At 45.2% G+C, this 19,473-nt stretch overlaps 1 protein-coding gene across 1 annotated transcript in view; it reads right to left on the bottom strand.

Moving 5' to 3' along the window:
• Positions 1–353: 353 nt before the first annotated feature.
• The window catches only part of AP2M1 (adaptor related protein complex 2 subunit mu 1), a 49,869-nt gene continuing 30,749 nt past the window's right edge, over positions 354–19,473 (bottom strand). Inside the window, exons 5-11 of the mRNA XM_081329471.1 lie at positions 15,211–15,346; positions 14,765–14,906; positions 11,267–11,386; positions 6,461–6,596; positions 3,152–3,249; positions 2,730–2,841; positions 354–1,487 (exon numbers count right to left, since the gene is read on the bottom strand). Coding sequence (XP_081185597.1) covers positions 1,353–1,487; positions 2,730–2,841; positions 3,152–3,249; positions 6,461–6,596; positions 11,267–11,386; positions 14,765–14,906; positions 15,211–15,346 — 879 coding nt within the window. The 3' untranslated portion in view covers positions 354–1,352. The remainder of the gene's footprint in view (positions 1,488–2,729; positions 2,842–3,151; positions 3,250–6,460; positions 6,597–11,266; positions 11,387–14,764; positions 14,907–15,210; positions 15,347–19,473) is intronic.

Here is a 19,473-nt window from a genome sequence, read left to right as displayed (position 1 = left end):
GCCCGCTTTAGAATTTCCCAGCAGTCTCTGCGACAACCAATAGGTCACGCAGGTTTGGTTGACGGAAGATTGTGTTTTAGTCTGCTTCCACTTCGTAGATGGAAAATCGTGTGACGGCTTTGGTGTTTCCCTCCGGCAGACAATGGAGGTACTCCTAACCAGTTCTTCGCCTACCCAATCTTAGACCACTGCTACAGTACCTCGAGACCAAGCCACAGAATTTGTTGATTGTAGACGACCAACAGTGCACTTCGGATGTACAATTAACTGTTACAGCACGTTCCCTGGAACGGAGACAGGAGCCTGGCAAGGCCTCTGGCCCAGAACATCCCCATGAAGAGCTCACAAAACTGTTGGTTCTATATACTTTTATTATATTTATAACTGGACAATCACACGTGTACAAAATGGGAGACCACACCACCTTGAAGCAGAGGATTGTGGATTGCAGCAGCATTTCCGTTGACCCAAAAGCTTTTAGTAGAAGAAAGCATAAGCCGTTTGGGCAAAAGGAAGATGGGAGGAGGAAAAGACGAGGAGGAAAGATTGCCGGCCAATTCTTAAAATCCAAGGACAAATCCTTTGGATACGACTGATCAAATCAGTCTCTCCTCAGCTAGGTGCCAGATTTTTATTTTATTTATTTTGGGGTGGGGGAGGGGGCGAAGGGGAGGGGGTAGGGATTGTGTATGAGAGAGAAAAGGTACTGGCTTTGTCAGCCATCGCCAGCGCTCCAAGAAACTTGCCCTTTTCGAGGCAAGTGCAATTCTTTGCTATCCTCACCCATCCATGATAATAACCCTCAAAAGACATTTTGGTCACAAACCCTCCTCAAGCTGCAGGTGAAAAGCAATGAGGTATATTCCCACCTTTGCCGCACGACAACAATTACAACAGCAAGAGCCAAGTATAGGAGCCAGAATTAATTCCAAGGGCTGTCCAGTCTATGATTTCTTGTCTATTCTACCGATACATATATGCACAAGGATTTCCAAAAAATACTAGGATATAATGCAAGTAGTGACAACAGAAAAGGGAGGGGAGGGGGTTTATCACATGGTGGATGTTCCCTAAAATGACCACAAGGGGGTGGTATTAGACTGGCCCTTTTACATCCTGGGACAGAAGCAAGACATGAGCCAGATTCTCAAGCCACCTGATGCCAGCTGCTTCTCCAACAGTAACTGAATCAAAGAAGGTGCCGGTGTCCCTTTTTTTTTTCTCCTCCCCAAAGAGCAGCTGCAGGTTTCCAGCTTCCAGCCGCCGCATGGAGGATGGGCCAGTGAAACGCTCTTGAATGTCGAGACCCAAAGGTGTGTGTGAGAGAGAGAGAGAGAGAGAGCTGCACGGGGCTAGCATCTTGTCTCGTAGATCCCGCTCCTGCCGATGTATCTCACCCATTTGATCACGTCGTGGTCACTGTAGTTCAGCTTTGGCTCAAAGACTTTCAGGTAGCGCACCTTTAGCCCGGAAGGCGCAAAGGGAACCTGGACAAGGGCAGAATACAAGGGTGGGAAAGTGAGCGTCTTACGTCTCCCTTTCAAAAGCTCGCCCTTTCCGAATCTTCGGTTAAGCCAAGAGGAGACTTACTGGGCTGCCGATTGTTAGTCTAATTTGAGACACAAGAGAATTTCTCTAGCGGAACACAAAATAGGGAAGAAAGAGAGACGGGAGTTTTATCAGTACGTCTCGCTTGTTGGCTAAAAGGAGATTCCCCTTACTTTCCCTGAAAGAGAGCCCCTTAGCTGAGCCTCCATTTCGAAGGTAGCCTTCACACAAACGCACCAGGCAAACTCAACTCTCCTCGTGGGTTACGGACAAAAATTATCCCGTAACCTTCCCTCATTTAAGCTAGGTTTTCATCAATCCTTTCATTTGAGGGGGTCACAAGGCAAGAAAACACGATTCTGGAAAGAGAGGATGTTGCAAAGGTTTGGATTTTTATTTTTTTTTGAGGACTGCCTATACCAGTGGTGGCGAACCTATGGCATGCATGCCAGAGGGGGCACTCGGAGCCCTCTCTGTTGGCACGCGCGGCACCGCCACCAGCATCAAGTCCATCAGGCCACCTACAGCAGAAGCCCCGCCCAGCACAAAGGAGGCGAAGCGGCCGACTAGCAAGCTCGAGTAAAGGTGGTAGAGCAGAGGTCACCAACCATTGTCGATTGGCGGACTGGAAGAAAAGGGAGGGGGAAGCATTTTACATGCATGCATGCATGTGTGCCCAGGGCCACGAGCACGCACGTGCTGCAAATGGGGCGGGGCTAGTGCCTGCGTGATACTCACTAGCCCTGTCCTGTTCTTGTGTGGTGCAGCGCCTTGTATCTACACCCAGTGGCGTGGCGGCGGCCATTTTTGCGCCTTGCAGTAGGGTGGCCCGTTTTTGCGCCCCTGGTTTTTGCATGCCAGAGGCAGCACTCAGAGAGGCCTCCCTGTCCCCCACCCTGACGGCACCACAATGCTAATGCAGCCCTGGCGATAAATAAGTAGGTTTGGGGTTGCGGTTTGGGCACTTGGTCTCTAAAAGGTTCGCCATCACTGGCCTATACGTTTGCCGAGGACTCCAGGGAAGAGATGGGATGCATTTTACAAAGGCTGGGAAGGAAATGTTTGGCAGGTGCCTTGGTACCACCAAGAGGCCAGACGATGGGGCTGCTCCAGCCCCTCAGATGTTTCCATACCGTACTTCCTGTTCCTGGCAAGCTCTTAGGAAGAACGCGGCTGCTTACCTCAAAGTTCATAGAGATGGGTGGCCGAGCCCATTTTTTCTTGTCGTTGGTGGGAAGCAGCTCTATCTCTGCGCTGATCTGAGACTCTTTCATTCCAGCCATCCTTTTAATTCTACGACATTGAAAAAAAGAAACTGTCGCTTAAGATGGGCACAAGTATCCTAAGCACACTCCCATCTTGCTCAGCTTAGAGCAGGGCGTTCCAAACTTGGTAACTTTCAAGACTTGTGCTTTTTTTCCCCCCAATTCCCGGAATTCCGTAGCTGGCCATGCTACTATAGGGAATTCTGGGAGCTGAAGTGCACAAGCCTTAAAAGTTGCCAAAGTGTGGAGGGGAAGCACAACCTCTCCCAGTGCCAGCAACCGCCCAGTAAGTTTGCCCAGAGCTCCAGCTGCCCAAATTCAGAAACCGTGCCACTTACTTCCAGACAATGGCATTCTCGCTGGCTTTGTATTTTGCTTTTCCTTTCATGCAGATGACTTGTACACCACTAGTATTGAGAGGAGTCGGGATTCGCACCTGGAAGATATATTTATTTGAGTCGCATATATGCTGCTTGGGTCAAAAAGATGGTGGGGGGGGGGGTTGGGGTGGCTTTGTTTTGTTTTGTTTTTGTAAAGGAAGAGAAGGTAGCCAGCTTAAAAGCGAAAAAGCACGCCCGAGAAAGAGCAAGAAAATCATTTGGGGAGGATTGCACCCAACTTTGCTGGAGAAGACTCCTGCGAGTCCCTTGGACTGTAAGGTGATCAAACCGGTCAGTCCTAGAGGAGATCAACCCTGCCTGCTCTTTAGAAGGCCAGATCCTGAAGTGGAAACTCAAATACTTTGGCCACCTAATGAGAAGGAAGGACTCACTGGAGAAGAGCCTAATGCTGGGAAAGGTGGAGGGCAAGAGAAGAAGGGGACGACGGAGAATGAGGTGGCTGGATGGAGTCACTGAAGCAGGAGGCGTGAGCCTAAGTGGACTCCAGAAGATGGTGGAGGACAGGAAGGCCTGGAGGAACATTGTCCATGGGGTCGCGATGGTCGGACACAACTTCGCAGCTAACAACAACAAGCACCCAACTTACAACCCATTGCTTAGGCTTGAAGTTGCAGTGGAGTTCCCCAGAACTGTATACAACAGGGTTTCGAAGTTCTGACAGTCGCTTACCGCCCCCACCTCCCAGGTCACGTGATTGCATTTCGGACACCTGGAAGCCAGCCCACATTTACTGTTGTTTGCAGCGTCCCGCAGTCATAATGTGGCTACAATTTACAACTACGCCCATGTTTATTTTTGGTTTCTGGCCCAAACAAAAAGAAAAAGAAAAAGAGCCCACTGACTAAAATGGCTTTACTTAATGGCCACCTCATTTATTTAATGACTGTCACAAAAAGGGATCATAAAATTGGGCCCAGTCTGGTGGTGACCTGCTTAACGATTGCCTGCTAATTCTGGGCTCGATTACAGTCATAAGTTGAGGACCACCTGTACCAACAGAAAGAAACATGAAGAATTCCCTAAAAATCGTTATCACAATTTGATAATCAAAAAGCTCAGAACGTGGAGGGCGCTACACCATTGCATTGTCTTTAAACCTAAAGTAATATTACGGAAATTCTATGTTACTATGTCTTTTACACTTCTGTTCTGCTCCTCCTTATTCCTCCACCCTTGAATTTCACCCCCTGCTTTCCGAAGGCTTCCTCATCATCACTAACTCTTTCCTCTCTTCCCACTGATGAGATCACATTTCCCAGATGGAGCTCAATTAAGATTGGCCTTAGCTTGACTACAGGACTCCTTGCGAGAAATTCTTCCCATTTATGCTTCCCAAGGCTTTTATTAAGTGCCCATAACTCAACAAGTACGGCTGCTCTTAATCACCATTATAACTGAAGCTCAATGTTCTGTTATCGCTTCCCTTTCCTTTTGTTCTATTGATTTTTTTAAATGTATTTTAAGATTATAAAAAAGGTGGCACATATAGGAAAATCTGGTGCAGGTGGGGAAATCTTAGCTGTAAAAGTAACAAATTTTAAATTTCATAGCACAAACGTGCTCTATCACTGGAAGTTCACATTGTTGAAAAGTATTTCATATCTACTTTCTAATCAAAATCCTCAAGTCACTGTTGAGCTTTCATTTAATAGTGAAATTCCAGTAAAGGCCATAGCTGGTCAATAAAGGTAAAGGTAAAGGTTCCCCCGCACATGCGTGCTAGTCGTTTCCGACTCTAGGGGCCGGTGCTCATCTCCGTTTCAAAGCCGAAGAGCCAGCGCTTGTTCGAGGACGTCTCCGTGGTCATGTGGCCGGCATGACTAGACGCCAAAGGCGCACGGAACGCTGTTACCTTCCCACCGTAGTGGTCCCTATTTTTCTACTTGCATTTTTACGTGCTTTCGAACTGCTAGGTTGGCAGAAGCTGGGGCGAGTAACAGGTGCTCACTCTGCTACGTGGCACTCGGGATTCGACCCGCCAAACTGCCGACCTTCGGATCGACAAGCTCAGCGTCCTAACCCACTGAGCCACCGCGTCCCTTGGTCAATACAGCATTAAATTAATAATATAAGTTATACATCAGGTTAAGAACTAATCTCTGAAGACCCAGTTTTGGATGTGGCATGATTCTGGGTATAAGATTTTAGTTCAAAAATGGTTTCCAGTTAAAACTAAATTCTACATCAGATTTACTTTTTAAATGCAAGGCTATACTAGACGCCAAGACACACTCTCAAAGTTTAGCCATTCTTCTGAAGAGGGAACATCAGATCTTTTACAATAAAAGGCATATAAAATCCTTGCCAACACTGACCTGGAGAATATCAATTCAATCCATTTTGAAAGGATATATAGTTCAATGAAATTTGGTAAAAATATATATGTCAGGACCCACCCCAATCCACGTCTTAGGAAGACAAAAACTCTTGGAGTCAGTTCTAATCCAAAAGGAATCTTTACTAGGACAAGCTTGGTTGTGGGAATACAAGACAGGACTTAGTATTGTTTTACAAATTGAAATTTTATAAAGGGTACCCGGTTCAACCCCCCTTCCCTCAACCCCATTTGGTCAGCCCCCATCCTTCTACTTCGTGTCATCCCTTTCGTGGGGAAAAAAAAGGAACTTCGAATCTTTATGGTTATTGCTTTCTTCCTCTCCAGAATTAAAAAAAGACACAAGCCAGATGCCTTCTTCTCTAACCCTCCCTTTTGTTCCCCCCCAGTTCAAAAAGTTCCCTTGGCCTTTGAAATAACCTAAGGTAGGCTGAATCCACATATGCTCCTCCTTCCTCGGGAGATGGCAGAATCCATAGGGGGGGGTAATGTTTTAAACATACATTTATGAATGTGATATAAATGGATTCTGACAATATATCAGGTTTTAAGATTAGGACTTTCAGAATGTGTTCCACTCCACAATGCATCCTTTTTTCCAATATTGTTGAGATTTACAACTCGCCCAATAACATTTCCAACATCATAGTTTTAAGCTCATTTAGAAATACGCAAAATGGGTAAAAAAAACCACTTTTTATCAAAATGATGCAAAGGCAACAAATGTGCAGCCAGCCAAAGAGAATGGTGCTTATGCTAGGTCAGGGCTAGGCAACAGTGGCTCTTTTATGACTCATGGATTTGAACTCCCAGAATTCCTGAGTCAGCATGGCTGGTTCAGGAATTCTGGGTATTGAAGTCCACAAGTCATGAAAGAGCCAAGGTTGCCTACCCCTGTGCTAGGTGCTTACCTCTATTTTCTGAGCCAAGAGGGAAGGCTTAAAGTTAGATTTGATCACCACCTTCACCTCCAGTTTGGTGCGTCCCACCTCACGTACCAGGGGGATGACACGGAATGGCAAAATAATATCCTTAGTGGTTCGGTACCTGGTGGAAAAGAATAAACAACACTTACACAATGGAAGAGAGGAATCTGTCACTGCCCATACAACCAGCAAATACTCGTAATTGAAAACCTATCTGACACTTACCAGCACTTTAGTCTCACGGATTATTTCAGTCCTATTTTTCAACAATTTCTTTAACTCTTAGCTAAACTGAAAAAGATACTTATTCTATGAACCTTCACGTAACTCCTCCTCAAGAGACCACTGCTGGATCTAATGGATCAAGACAACCTTCAACCTAGCCGTTTTGGGGAAGATTTCTGAGACTTTGATTGGCTTACAGCTCCTAGAAGTGGGTTATCGGCATGTTTTATGCCAGGGCCTGTTATAGTGCTGACATGGCACCGACTGTGGTCATCAGTGAGTTCCAGCAGGTCCACAGTAGGGACAGTGCATCCATCCTGCCCCTCCTTCATCACTCAGAGGCTTTCAATACCACTGATCGTGAGCCAATTGTGCCCATTCCTGGATGGGCAGGCCTTGCTCATGGTGAGTGACACACTTTCCTTTTTTTTTGTACAAGTTTTATTAATTTTTTAATTTTACATTCAGGTATTTGTGAAGCAATACGGTGGTTGGGTAATCAAAAGTAAACAATAGCAAATAACAAATTATTTGTAAATAGCTCAAGTTACATCAACAAAGATTCCCTCTCCGATTCCCTTTAGTTATAACATAATCAAATTAATCAAATTAATACATTTCTAATTGTGACATAATCAATTAGAAGAATTTTCAATATATTTTCACTTAAACATATCCATGTCCTGTTTTTAAGCTTTACCTAATTGCAACAGAATATTTCAGAATAGCCTATGATATATAAAAAGAAAAACTTAATTTTCGGGTAACCCACATTTCCCTATTTCATTAAAAAGTAATTAACCTATCTACAGCACTTACATTGTTCATTTCAATACATTCTTATTTTTTACAAGTAAATTCTATTTGTCATCTTAATAGTTCATCAATTATTAATATCTTTTATTATATCATTCCAGATTCTATAATATGATTCAGAGTTATGTTCTACTAGTTTAATTTTGTTTTCCCTTAAAAATCTAAAACCTATAAAATCAGTTTATATTTTTTAAAGATTCCCCTTAGCGCATTAAAAGAAATTTTTTAAGCTCTATCCTTACAAGTCCCAAGAAAGAGACAAGTCTAATTTTTAAAATCTAATTCTCGCCTTCTTTTTGGGCCAATCAGGCTTCCATATTGCTGCCTTTAGATTGTCAGATGTGTCTCCTTTTCTTCCTACAAACATTGTTTGAACCCAGGGAGACCATCCAAATATCAGTTTTACAAAAAAAAGTGTCCCCTTTGTAATCATTGAAGTGTTGCTTTAATAGCTCAGTTTTCGATGTTTGGTGTAATATAACTGTCATTAGTTCAGTCTGGTCTTTTTCTTCTTCCGATTCCATCTGGCTTAGGTAAGAAGTAGTAACTGGTGTTATGGTTGTCGTTTGATTGGCTGGGTCCTCAAGGTACTGAATTTGAAGGCCTTTAATATCTTCCCTCTTGATGTTGCTTTCTTCGGGTACTATTGTTTTTTGAGTTGTAGATTTTATAGTTGAGGTCGAGGTTTGGGCTTCAAAGTTCTCTGTAAATTGTATTTGTTGTACTTTAGAGTCTCCTATTTTAATGTTAATTTCCACTTCTTCTGTTTGTTTTTGTATTGTCAATTCATCATTTAAGGTCAAAGTTTGGTTTGGTAGCTTCAAGCTGTCAGATTTATCTTGCAGTTTGGCTTTGATTTGCTCAGTCATTGCCAAGATTGTGTCTAGTATGTTTGTAGTTAAGTGGTGGAATATATTCCTCCATTTTGTTGATGTTTGCACATAGGTCTTTCATGGAGGCTGTTTTAATAATAGTCAATGATTGTCCACCTCCAGTATTCCTAAAACTTGTTTTCAGTGCCAGGTGTTCCCAATTCTTATCTTTGAAGATAATGTCAAGGACAGCTCTGTTATTCAGTCAGCTCTCACAATAACATTTTTTTACTTGCTATACCAAGTATCGCCACAAGATGTCAATAGCATATAGAATAAGATGTAAAATCATTTTTCAAATTAATATAAAACTTTTGTTCAATTAGTCCATTTTTTCTTCCCTTAATCCACAGCTTAAGCAGAAAAAAGGGTAGTAGATCCCCACAAAAATAAAAGCTTATTAATAAGTACAAATAAGGTTGCTTAATTTCTTTGCTTAGTCATTTGATTTCTTTTAAGGTTTTAAAGTTTATTCCCCAAGTATGCAGTCCAAAGAGGGGAAGGAAATTTTTGAAAAAGTCCCATAGGAAAATAGGGGAATAAGAAAGGTAAGATCTCACCGAGGTCCTCCAGATTGCTTTGTTGTGCTAGATGGTGCTTTGGGCTTTCGGAAGGGAACGGCTTAACGGCCATTAAGATGGCCGATTTCTTCTTCAGGCCAAAGGAGCTGCTCTGGATTCAAGCAGAGGGCTCCCGCCCTTCCGCGATCACAAGGAGAGCCTCCTCACGGTGGTCGCCCCTCCAGGCGACCTTCAACCCTTTTCAGGGTCCTCCAAGGAAGAAAGATCAGATGGCAGGGAGAGAGCTCTTCCTGAACGTCCGGAAGCGCCACACGCGCAAACCAGAAGCCGTGAGTCACACACTTTAATCACCTCCCATTTGGACTGCTGCAACGCACTGCACAGGTGGGTGCCCTTGAAGAGCATTCAGAAGCTATAGGTTCTTAATGCAACAGTACAGGCAGTTTGGCATTTCTCATTACTGGACCGGCTCCCAGGTAGACATTAGGTTAAGATCCAGGTTAAGCTGCTGGGTAAGATTCAAAGTACTGGTTATGCAACCAGGCTATTTCTCCCATTGTCTGTATGTACCCCTCCAGATCCAATGGACAGGGCCTGCTCCGTGTCCTTCCTGTCAAACAGTGACATTTTGTTGCACCCCAGAGCTGCAGTTGTTCAGTGGCAGTGCCTGCCCTCTGAAACAGCATTTCCCCCAGAGACCCAGATGGCCCCAATCCTATTCGTCTTTCACCAGGCATCAAAGATCTGGCTGCTGTCCCAGCATTTGAGGTCAGGAAGTTAAGGAAGCTCGGCTGTTGTTGACGCGCTTCGCCATGAATGGGGCTGCTGCTTCATCTTCCAATGCTGGAGGATGTATGTCGTGTCTTTGTGTTTTATTTTAACCATTCTGCATATCCCAGACTCACCACTGTGAGATGGAAAACCAAGTAAGTCATAAAATAAAGCGAATAATAAAACAGCTGCAACCGTTGGTTTGTTCCAAGCACACTGTTTACTGTAGTGCTGGTTAGTTCTTTTGGACTCCGGTTGCAAGTAGCTTGGGCTGATCAATGAACTAAGGCTTTCCCCAAGACCAGGGGTAGGCAACCTTGGGTCTTTTATGACTCGTAGACTTCAATTCCCAGAATTTCTGAGCCAGCCATGCTGAGGGGAAAGGGAGAGGTTTCCAAGCTGAGCCATGCTGGAATTCTAGGAGTTGAAGTCCACGAGTCATGAAAGAGCCAAGGTTGCCTACCCCTGCCCAAGAAAAATGCAACGACTCAGCGTTCCTGGCTGAGGAATTCTGGGAGTTGAAGTCCACGTCATAAAAGGGCCAAGTCTGAAGATCCCTGCCCAAAGGTTTTACCTTTTTTTCCAGCACAGATTTCATGTATATAATTTGTTTGCCCTCTAATACTGACATCACTCTGCTGTATTATATTTCTTGAGCCGGTTGTACTAAAAGTGAGTGTACACCTTAAATTACCCCTAAACCTGGCTAGCCAAACTGGTGGTAGCCAAACGAGGTTGGCACAGGTATAGTTAAGAGGACAAGCACCTTTCTTGATAAAACAGTTTCACTAGCCCAATTACGAGGCACATTTCAAAATTCTGACTGGAAATACCTAACCCGTATTTGAAAGAGGCACATTTAGGGCACACGTGATTGAAAGTTCTCCTAGAAATTACTTCTGGGCCTATGAATCTAATGCCAAAGGGTAATCCCAGCCAGTAGGGGCCCTGGAAGTGGTAAAATAAAAAATATATTGAAATAAAATAAAATAAAAATAAACAGGCTCAGGAGCGTGTACAGTCCTAGAGCTTCTGATTGGGCCCCTCTATGTTAGGAGGACTTCCAGTTGGGTTGTGTTTCATTCTGATTGTCAAACATCTTGGCACTTTTGTTTTTCTTTTACAAGAAGCCATGCAGAATTCTGTAAATAACTGACTGCAGAGATCACACTCCAAAGCCGTGGTGGCAAAAGGTGGCACGCAGAGCCCTCTCTGTGGGCACGCGCGCCGTTGCCCCAGTCCTAGGCCTTCAACTGGGTTTTATAAAAACCTTTTCGCTTTAGGCCTCTGCTGCCATGTGCCAAAAAAAAAAAAAAAAAGTTCAATCGATTTCAACTTCTCGCAGGAAAAAAAAATCTCACAAAGTTGGAATTGATCGATTGAACTTCTTAGTCCCATCCAGTCTGCCGTTACCACTGCAGCCACGCCCACCCAATGGGCCACGCCCACCCAATGGGCCACGCCCACCTGGCACCTGACGATACATAAGTGGGTTTTGGGTTGCAGTTTGGGCACTCGGCCTCTAAAAGGTTCGCCATCACTGCTCCCGAGCAATGGACCTACAAAGTTCTTCCCGGCAGCCTCACCTCATGAGCTCAAACTCTCCGTCGGGTGGGATGAAGCTGATACTCCTCTCCGAGTCAAACTTGCTGAGTCTCACACATTGGTGAAAAGTGCAGTCGTCGATGGCAATTGACTGCTTCCCGCTAGGACACAGAAGCAGAAGGATCAAAATCGGTCTGAGGTCTACAGCTGCGGCATTCAAGCTCTCCCCTGCAAAACTCTAGAGCAGGGGGTCTTCAAACGTGGCCCTTTTATGACTTGTGGACTTCAAGTCCCAGAATTCCTCAGCCAGGCATGCCTGGCTGAGGAATTCTGGGACTTGAAGTCCACAAGTCATAAAAGGGCCACGTTTGAAGACCCCCTGCTCTAGACAGAGAATCTGGTCTCACACATGAAGGCTAAGTCACAGAAGTATTCAAAATAAGGACAGTCTTTCTGGAAACCAGGATTCTTCAAAGCCACGGGCATCGCCAGGAAGATTCAAGCAACAGCTTATCTGGCTGGACCCATGTTTGCCCACACCAGCCCAGCTGAGGAACTGCAGCCCCATCAGACTCGTTCAAACATGCCTGTCCTTAAAAGCATACTCGGAACGGGAGTGATAGGTTAGGTTTCGGGCTGGGTATAACTGGGTATTAACTCATCTTCATTTGAAAATGCAATTTGACAGATAGGCCACCCTGGCTGACTTCAGATGTACCACTAAGCCACAAACCAGAGTTTACAAAGCCTGGTAGTAACAGGGTTCATAACCCAGGTTGACTCAAAATGAAGTAAGCCACATTTTAAGGCTCAGCACAAGGTTCAAAAGGAAGCAAAAACCAGGCTTTGTCTTCTGGTTTCAGCAAGAGCAAAAGGTGCACGAGGTTCCCTTTACGAGAAGCCATTCTTTTTTTTTCTTTCCCCCCCCAAGCAGGTTACTAAAAAAAAAATAATAATTCCCTTCCGCTGCAGAAAAGGCAAAAACTTCAGAGACCATCCGACATCAACAAAACCTCACTGCAAATCTTGCAGAAAGCAACTACTGGGTGGGAGCAAGCCGAACGACTTAGCCAGCCAAGTCATTCAAGGACAGAATGCCAGCTGCACTTCAGGACAGAGAGCCAATGCTCAAGACACAGGACAGGCATCAGATGCAACTTGCGTCACACACACACAGCTCAGATTTCAGGGGGATGCAGCTCAGATCTGCTTCAGAGGATGCTGTCTGAATAGCCTTCTCAAAAATAGAAATAGAAAGGTCCAACTTGGGGTTTTGCATCTTCAGAGCAGCCTGTCCATTACTCTCTCCTAAATTAACGTTTCAAAGGTTGCTGCTCTGATTACAGGTAGTCTTCCACTTAAAACGACCACAAATGAGTCTAGCATATCTGTTGCTAAGTGAGTCTTGCCCCACTTTACGACTTTTCTTGCCGCGGTTTGTTAAGTGAATCACTGCAGTTGTTAAGTTAGTGACAGGGTTGTTAGGCGACTCTGGCTTTCCCACTGACTTTGCTTGGCAGAAGGTCGCAAAAGGGGGAATCACGTGACCCCGGGACACCGCCACCGTCATAAATATGAGCCAGTTGCCCAGCATCCAAATTTTGATCACGTGACCCTGGAGGATGACCCTGTAAAGCAGATATGTCAAACACAAGGCCCGGGGGCCGGATCCGGCCCGCGAAGTGGTTTCATGCGGCCCACGAAGCCATCCTGGAAACAGTGAGGGAACGGCCCCCAATGCCTTGGCCCTGGCCCAGAGACCCTCCTCCTGCCAGAGACCCTCAGATCTGTCCCACTCCTGCCCAGGCCCCCATAGGCACCCCTGATGCGAACAATGTAGAGCTGGCCACGCCCACCCAGTAGGCCATACGCACTCTAGCCACACCCACCCAGTAGGCCACGCCCACCCTGGCCATACCCACCCGGCCCCCTGAGGGCAACCGCAGTACTGATGCGGCCCTCAATGAAATGGAGTTTGACACCCCTGCTGTAAAGGTTATAAGTGTGAAAAACGGTCCTAAGTCACTTTTTCCCCCAGTTCTGCTGTAACTCTGAACGGTCACTAAATGAAGGCCTGTAAGTCGAGGTGTACCCGTATTGAATGAACTAGAGTTATAAAACGTTGCTATTTCGAGGCCGTGAAAATAAACTCGGCAAAAACCAGCAGCCACCACGCCGTCTTGACTCAATGGTTAATTTTGCCATTAATGGTTAAAGCATCTTGGTTTTTTTTTAGTGTGGAATTCTGGAGAACTTCTTTCACACCTCAAAAGAATTGGTTCTGCTACTGCCATCACCCTAACTGGGCAATAGAAAGACACAAGCTTTCCACTATTCTGGAGGGTGTGTGTGTGTGTGTGTGTGTGTGTGTGTGTGTGTCCTATTTTGCTTCTATGTCAGCTCCCTCTGCTATGTTGTTCCCCAGTTAATCCAAGAAACCAACTCCTGGCTCAATTAGGGGGAAAAAAACCTATCCCTAGTTCAATCCTTATGAAATCTTGCCCAAGTCACCCAAGCAAGCTCGCGGGTCAACCTGATGAGACAGCAACACCTGAGTTGGCTTTGTTCGTCTATGAACAAGCACACGGCAGCTCAGCCTTCAACCAAAGGTATGACCTGTGTGGAAGTGTCTAAAGATGGTGGTACATGCACAAATCACACAAAGCAAAAAGGGCGGCAGGGGCGGGGGGGGGGGTTTAATGTGAGGAATACGTGCACACAGCAGTAAGCAGATTATCTACCTTCCTGTTTCACTGGAGTCAGCAGAACACAAAAGGGAAAAAAAAGAGAATTCAGTGTCAGACGTTGATAAAAGAGGTAGCACGGAAGCCCTCTGTGTATACCAATCCTAACGGTCTCCTTTAAAGCAGGACATGTACAGACTCTCACATCCTAATTAGGGCTGGCCTGTGAAATGCAGAATGATACTGGGTGTATCCAGCCTTACAGTTTCATCTGAAAATATTTAATTTATTTATTTTATTTTAATTCCATTTATATCCCACCCTTCTCCGAAGACTCAGGGCAGCTTACAAGCTTAGCAGTAGCCTTCATTCTATGTATATGCCTGCTTATTAGGGCTTTCACACACACCCCCAAGCGGCATTATTACAAAGTCAGCTTAATTGCCCCCAACAATCTGGGTCCTCATTTTACCTACCTCGGAAGGATGGAAGGCTGAGTCACCCTTGAGCCTGGTGGGATGCGAACCTGCACTAATTGCAGGCAGCTGGTGTTACTTAAGGAGGCATTAGCCCACTGCTCCACCAAGGCTCAGATTACGAGAATGGTGTGAGTGGCATGAACTAATTCATGGGAGTAGGAGCAGAATTTAAGTGTCCTTGGAGACCTTTGCACCTTTAAACCACAGCAGACGTTCACACAGCCTGCTCATTTAGCTCCTGCTTTAACGAGGGAGGGAAGCAACCAAAGTCACCTTAGAGCTCTGGCATCTTTCCAAATGAGAAGGGAAGAACAGAGATGTTAACTTAGAGCAACCCACCCCTTGAAGGCCAGTCTCCCCGTTCATCCCAACTTACCTTTTCCCTGTTTCGTCTGCAGTCCCCTTGCCTTGTTTCTCGATGACAATCTTGTCGTTCATGCCAAACTTACATTCAGGCATCCCACTTAGGTAGCTTTTCATCACCACTCTCCCCGAGACATGGGCGCTCAACACCTGGCCTGGTGGAAAGGAAAGGCAAGCATTGGAGAGCGGAAGAGTGGCATGGGAAGAAGACGGCTAGTCTGGATTCTCGAGAAACTTCCTAACAGCAAGAACCAGCGGGGCAGAAGCTGCCTTCAGAAGTTGTGGGGATGCTCCATCGCAGGCGGCTTTTAAGAAGAGACCAGCCAGCCACTTGTCTCAAATTGGACAGGGTTCTCCTGCTTGAGCAAGGGGTTGGACTAGAAGACCTCCAAGGTCCCTTCCAGCTTCTATTCTGGTTGACGTCTTTCCCATTGGGGAACGTTCATCGGACCGACTTACCTTGTGGCGACATTAGCAAGTTCACGCTCTCTAGAACATCCAGGAAGAGTTCATTGCGACGGTATTTGATCCCTTCGCGCCGCCAGCCAATCTGACCAGTTACCTGGCTGGTAATTTGAGACTGCTCTTCCTTAGTCTGGAGGAGGAGGAGAAAAAGGGAGTCTTCATGGGATCAATCATACAGGGCTCAGATTTCAGGGTTCCAAATGAACTGCAGTAGGTTTGTTACAAAGCCCAAACTCCCCCCCTCCCTTTCCCCAACCTGGAATAGCTCAAATTAGGAATTCTGTTTAAATATTACCATTATATTATAAGAAGAATCTCTGCCTTTTGCTCCCAGAGAAAATTAAAGTTATTCCAAGTGCCAAACGGCCAGTGACTATAAGAAGGCCAATGGGAACCCTATTTCAGAATTTGGGTCTGGTATCAAATATCCTTTGGAGGGATCTGCTGGATTAGCTTTGGGGAAGGACAGCAGATTCTCCTACCTGGTGCTATAGGTGGGTCCAACCAGACACGCAAAGCGAGAAAACAGATGAATAGCAGCAGCAAGCGCAGCACACACAGGGTTAGGAGGAAGCAGGTCAGAAGAGAAAGAGGAAGAGAGCAATGTTAGATTGGGGACAAACTCGAGATTACTAATGACATTACTCCTTTACGCTAGTAACAATCTTGGAAGGGTTTCCTTTTAGGAAAATAGGGGCCTAAGGAACAGGGAAAGCCACCTGATAGGCACTGCCACAAGGCAGGATCTTTGCAACTAGCGGCATAACCCTCATCTCAGGAGCCCCAGGCGAGGCCAAAAATTGTTTAAAAGCAAAATAAGGTTCTGCCTCTTCCTTGAGGCATCTGTTTTGCAAATATCTCTAGATCAGGGGTAGGCAACCTCGGCTCTTTTATGACTCATGGACTTCAACTCCCAGAATTCCTCAGTCAGCTATGCTGACTGAGGAATTCTGGGAGTTGAAGTCCATGAGTCAAAAAAGAGGCGAGGTTGCCTACCCCTGCTCTAGATGTGGGCACCAGTCAGATGGGAAGTGAGTTTACAGCATGGAGTTCACACTTCAGTAGAAATGATCAGCCATGGTGCATTTGTAGGCAGTTTTTCTTGCCCTTCCCCGCCCGCCCCATGCCAGACTACACCTTCCCAATTACTTAGCGCTTGCCAACTCATTCATCTTGTTGCCTCGATAACTGGGGTTTTTGCATTAAAGTGCATACTGCACGTTAAATCTCTACGTGTGAATTCGGCATTTTTGAAGCACTCTCATGCCTCAAGCCGCTGCTAAACTATAGTCTGATTAAATCACCACTGGGTGGATTCACACAATATGTCAGGTCAACCTTGTCCCCCCCTGATCAGCATGCGAGGGAAGAGCTAATGGTCTGGTTCTTTCCTCATAGTTAATATAACTGACGTGGCGTATCTTAGTCCTCCCTCTGCCTTTATACTGAAGCTAACTCTTGTTTTTCATGAGGCAGGGTTTAGTATGACTAACGTAGGTGTAGGTATCCACTCAGCCCAGATTTCTGCGGGGAGCTTGACTCAGTAGAGTGCCCTCATACTAATCCTATGAGAGAGCCCTCTGTGACTCCAGTCCTAGCTGAGGTCCAACCTATTGAAAGAAGTGAATGAGTTCATCCACCCTGGTCTAACACTAAGCAATCAATATATTGATTTTTGTCTATCATACCATGTTTCCCCGAAAATAAGACCCGGTCTTTTATTTTGCCTTCAAAAGAGGCATCAGGTCTTTCTTTCTTTTTCTTTCTTTCTTTCTTATTTATTTATTCATTTATTTATTTAGGGGGTGTCTTTTCCACGGTCTCACCTCACAGCGGCAGCACCAATAGTCCCGCCCAGCCGGCCCACTTCTTCTGCAGCCGAAAGAAATGCCTCTGCAGCTGAGAATGGAGCTCCGGATTGAAGCACGCAGCGCCCCCGCCCAGCCTCCATTTTGCTGTCAGAGGCCTTCTGGAAGTGGGCTGGCGAGGCAGGTGTCAATTCATGGGAGGCCTGGCTGCAACGGTAAGTGGGTGTGGGGTTGTGTGGGGAAGCTCCACACCCCCCCCACCCCAGCTCGATTTTTAGGCGTGCACCTTGCCCGCAAACTAGGGTTTATTTTGGGGGTAGGGCTTATATTAGGCCCACCCACCCCCCCAAAAAACCAAGCTAGGGCTTATTTTGGGGGTAGGTCTTACTTTCGGGAAAACACTGTACTGGTTTCTTTCACACATCTGTCCTGACGGGTGAAAATATCTTTCTTTATAGCTTTTCTCTAGGAGCCCAAGTCACAAGCGAAGCCTGAAAATATACAAAATTCCGGCTTGTTCTCTGCAACCATGCAATAAGATTTCTTTCAGGGCCTGCTAAGAAGACTCTACAGGAAGCAAACAGCTGGCTCAGTTTTCTGGCAATCATTCCACCCTGTTTGATACAAGAGTCAAGATACTGTGGTGAAAGCCCATTTCCTGTTAGTACAAAAAGCTGGGCAGAGGGCCAAGGACTCCAATCTTTCCCGTTTCGTGGAACGGTTTGAGCCCAGAAGAAAAAGGACACTGTTTTTCTTGGTACGCAATGTTTTAAAAGTCCTTTAATCAATGTTTCTATTGTATTAGTTCAGTTTAAAAAAAAAAGAAAAAAAGAAAAAAATGGTTTTCTCCCTTTTAAGATGGGTCTTCAGATCTTGAACTACTGAATTAAAAAAGTGTGACAAGGAACATCACCGGCTTTCAAAACTGCCAAGCTAGCGACACCTTTTTCTTCAAACTCACAGAGCTGGAAGGCCATTATTATGTGCGCTCCCACAGGGAGGGTCTTCTCAGGGTGCCGCCGGTGAAAGATTGCCGGCGGGTAACGCCCAGGGGCAGGGCCTTCTCAGTGGGTGCGCCTGCCCTCTGGAACCAGCTGCCCGTGGAGCTTAGGACTGCCCCCGACCTCCGTTCATTCCGCCGGGACCTGAAGACCTGGCTCTTCGAGCTCTCTGGCCCAGGCTGAGAATTTTAATTTTAATTTTAATTTTAATTGGGGTTTTTTACTCTTTCAGGGACTGTTATAATCTTTTTAATTGTTTTTAATTTTTGTATTTGTTTTAATTCCCTGTAAACCGCCCTGAGTCCTTCAGGAAAGGGCGGTATACAAATCCAAATCCAAATCCAAATCCAAATCCAAATCCAAATAAATAAATAAATAAATAAATAAATAAATAAATAAATAAACAAACAAACAAACAAACAAACAAATAAATAATCAGCCATGTGCTTATTCTATATTTAGGCTTGTAAGAAACACTTGCTTATAAACATTTAGGCTTGTAAGGTACATTTGCCTGTAAGAAACTCAAAAGACTTTCTTGAAGAGCAGCATTTTATTGTCATAATTCTTCGTTCCTATGTTGCTAAAGCAGCTCTTTGCAATCAAAGCAAATATTGGCCCATGAGATACGCTAACTCGCTTTATCAAATGCTTCGGAAAAGAATGGCTTCTTCGCTTACTGAACAATCGAAGTAACACACAACATAAATAGAAAGCTTACTAAGGAAAAAAATCACTTCTCTGGCTTAACAAGCTTAACTGCTATAAAAGGATGACACCCTTTCCTGTTTTTCTTAGTGGGGGGGGGAAGGAGGAGGCAGTCTGCAATAATATCAGAGAGAAAATAAAATAGGAGTTTTACAGGAAATGAGCAAGAACTGACCAGAAACATCTAAATTATCTGTGTGAAACTATTTATGAGCTGCATTATGTTAGAAGATTCCCATTTTAAAAAATGTTTTTTAAAAAAAGGGTTGGGGGGAAAAAAGCATTTTAGTAAGACATGTTTTTGAAGAATATCACACTGGGGTAGGTTGGTGAGTTGTTGATGAGCATGAGAGCACAACTACCAGTCTTAAGTTAAAGGAGCTTTTTTTCCCCGTGTAGCAAAACCAGACTCATTGACTTACAGAGATATTAAAAAGCTTCCCACTTGATTACAGCTGGATGCAGTCCCAGCACCTTACAGCTGAACCACCGTATTTTTCGGACCATAAGACGCACCGGACCATAAGACGCACCCAGTTTTTAGAGCAGGAAAACAAGAAAAAAAATTCTTTCTCCTTCTCTCTCTCTCCCTCTTTCTCTCTCTCTCTTTCTCTCCCTCCCTCTCCCATTGTCCCTTCCTTCCTTCCTTCCTTCCTTCCTTCCTTCCTTCCTTCCTTCCCTCCCTCTTTGTCCTTCCCTCTCTGCATTAGAGCAGTACCTACGGAGGTGGCCCTGCAGCC

The sequence above is a fragment of the Vipera berus genome (genome assembly GCF_964194415.1).
Source record: "Vipera berus genome assembly, chromosome: 5".
Taxonomy (NCBI): Eukaryota; Metazoa; Chordata; class Lepidosauria; order Squamata; family Viperidae; genus Vipera; species Vipera berus.
The sequence above is the reverse complement of the archived record's forward strand: the minus strand, read 5'-3'. Positions and strand labels throughout refer to the sequence as shown.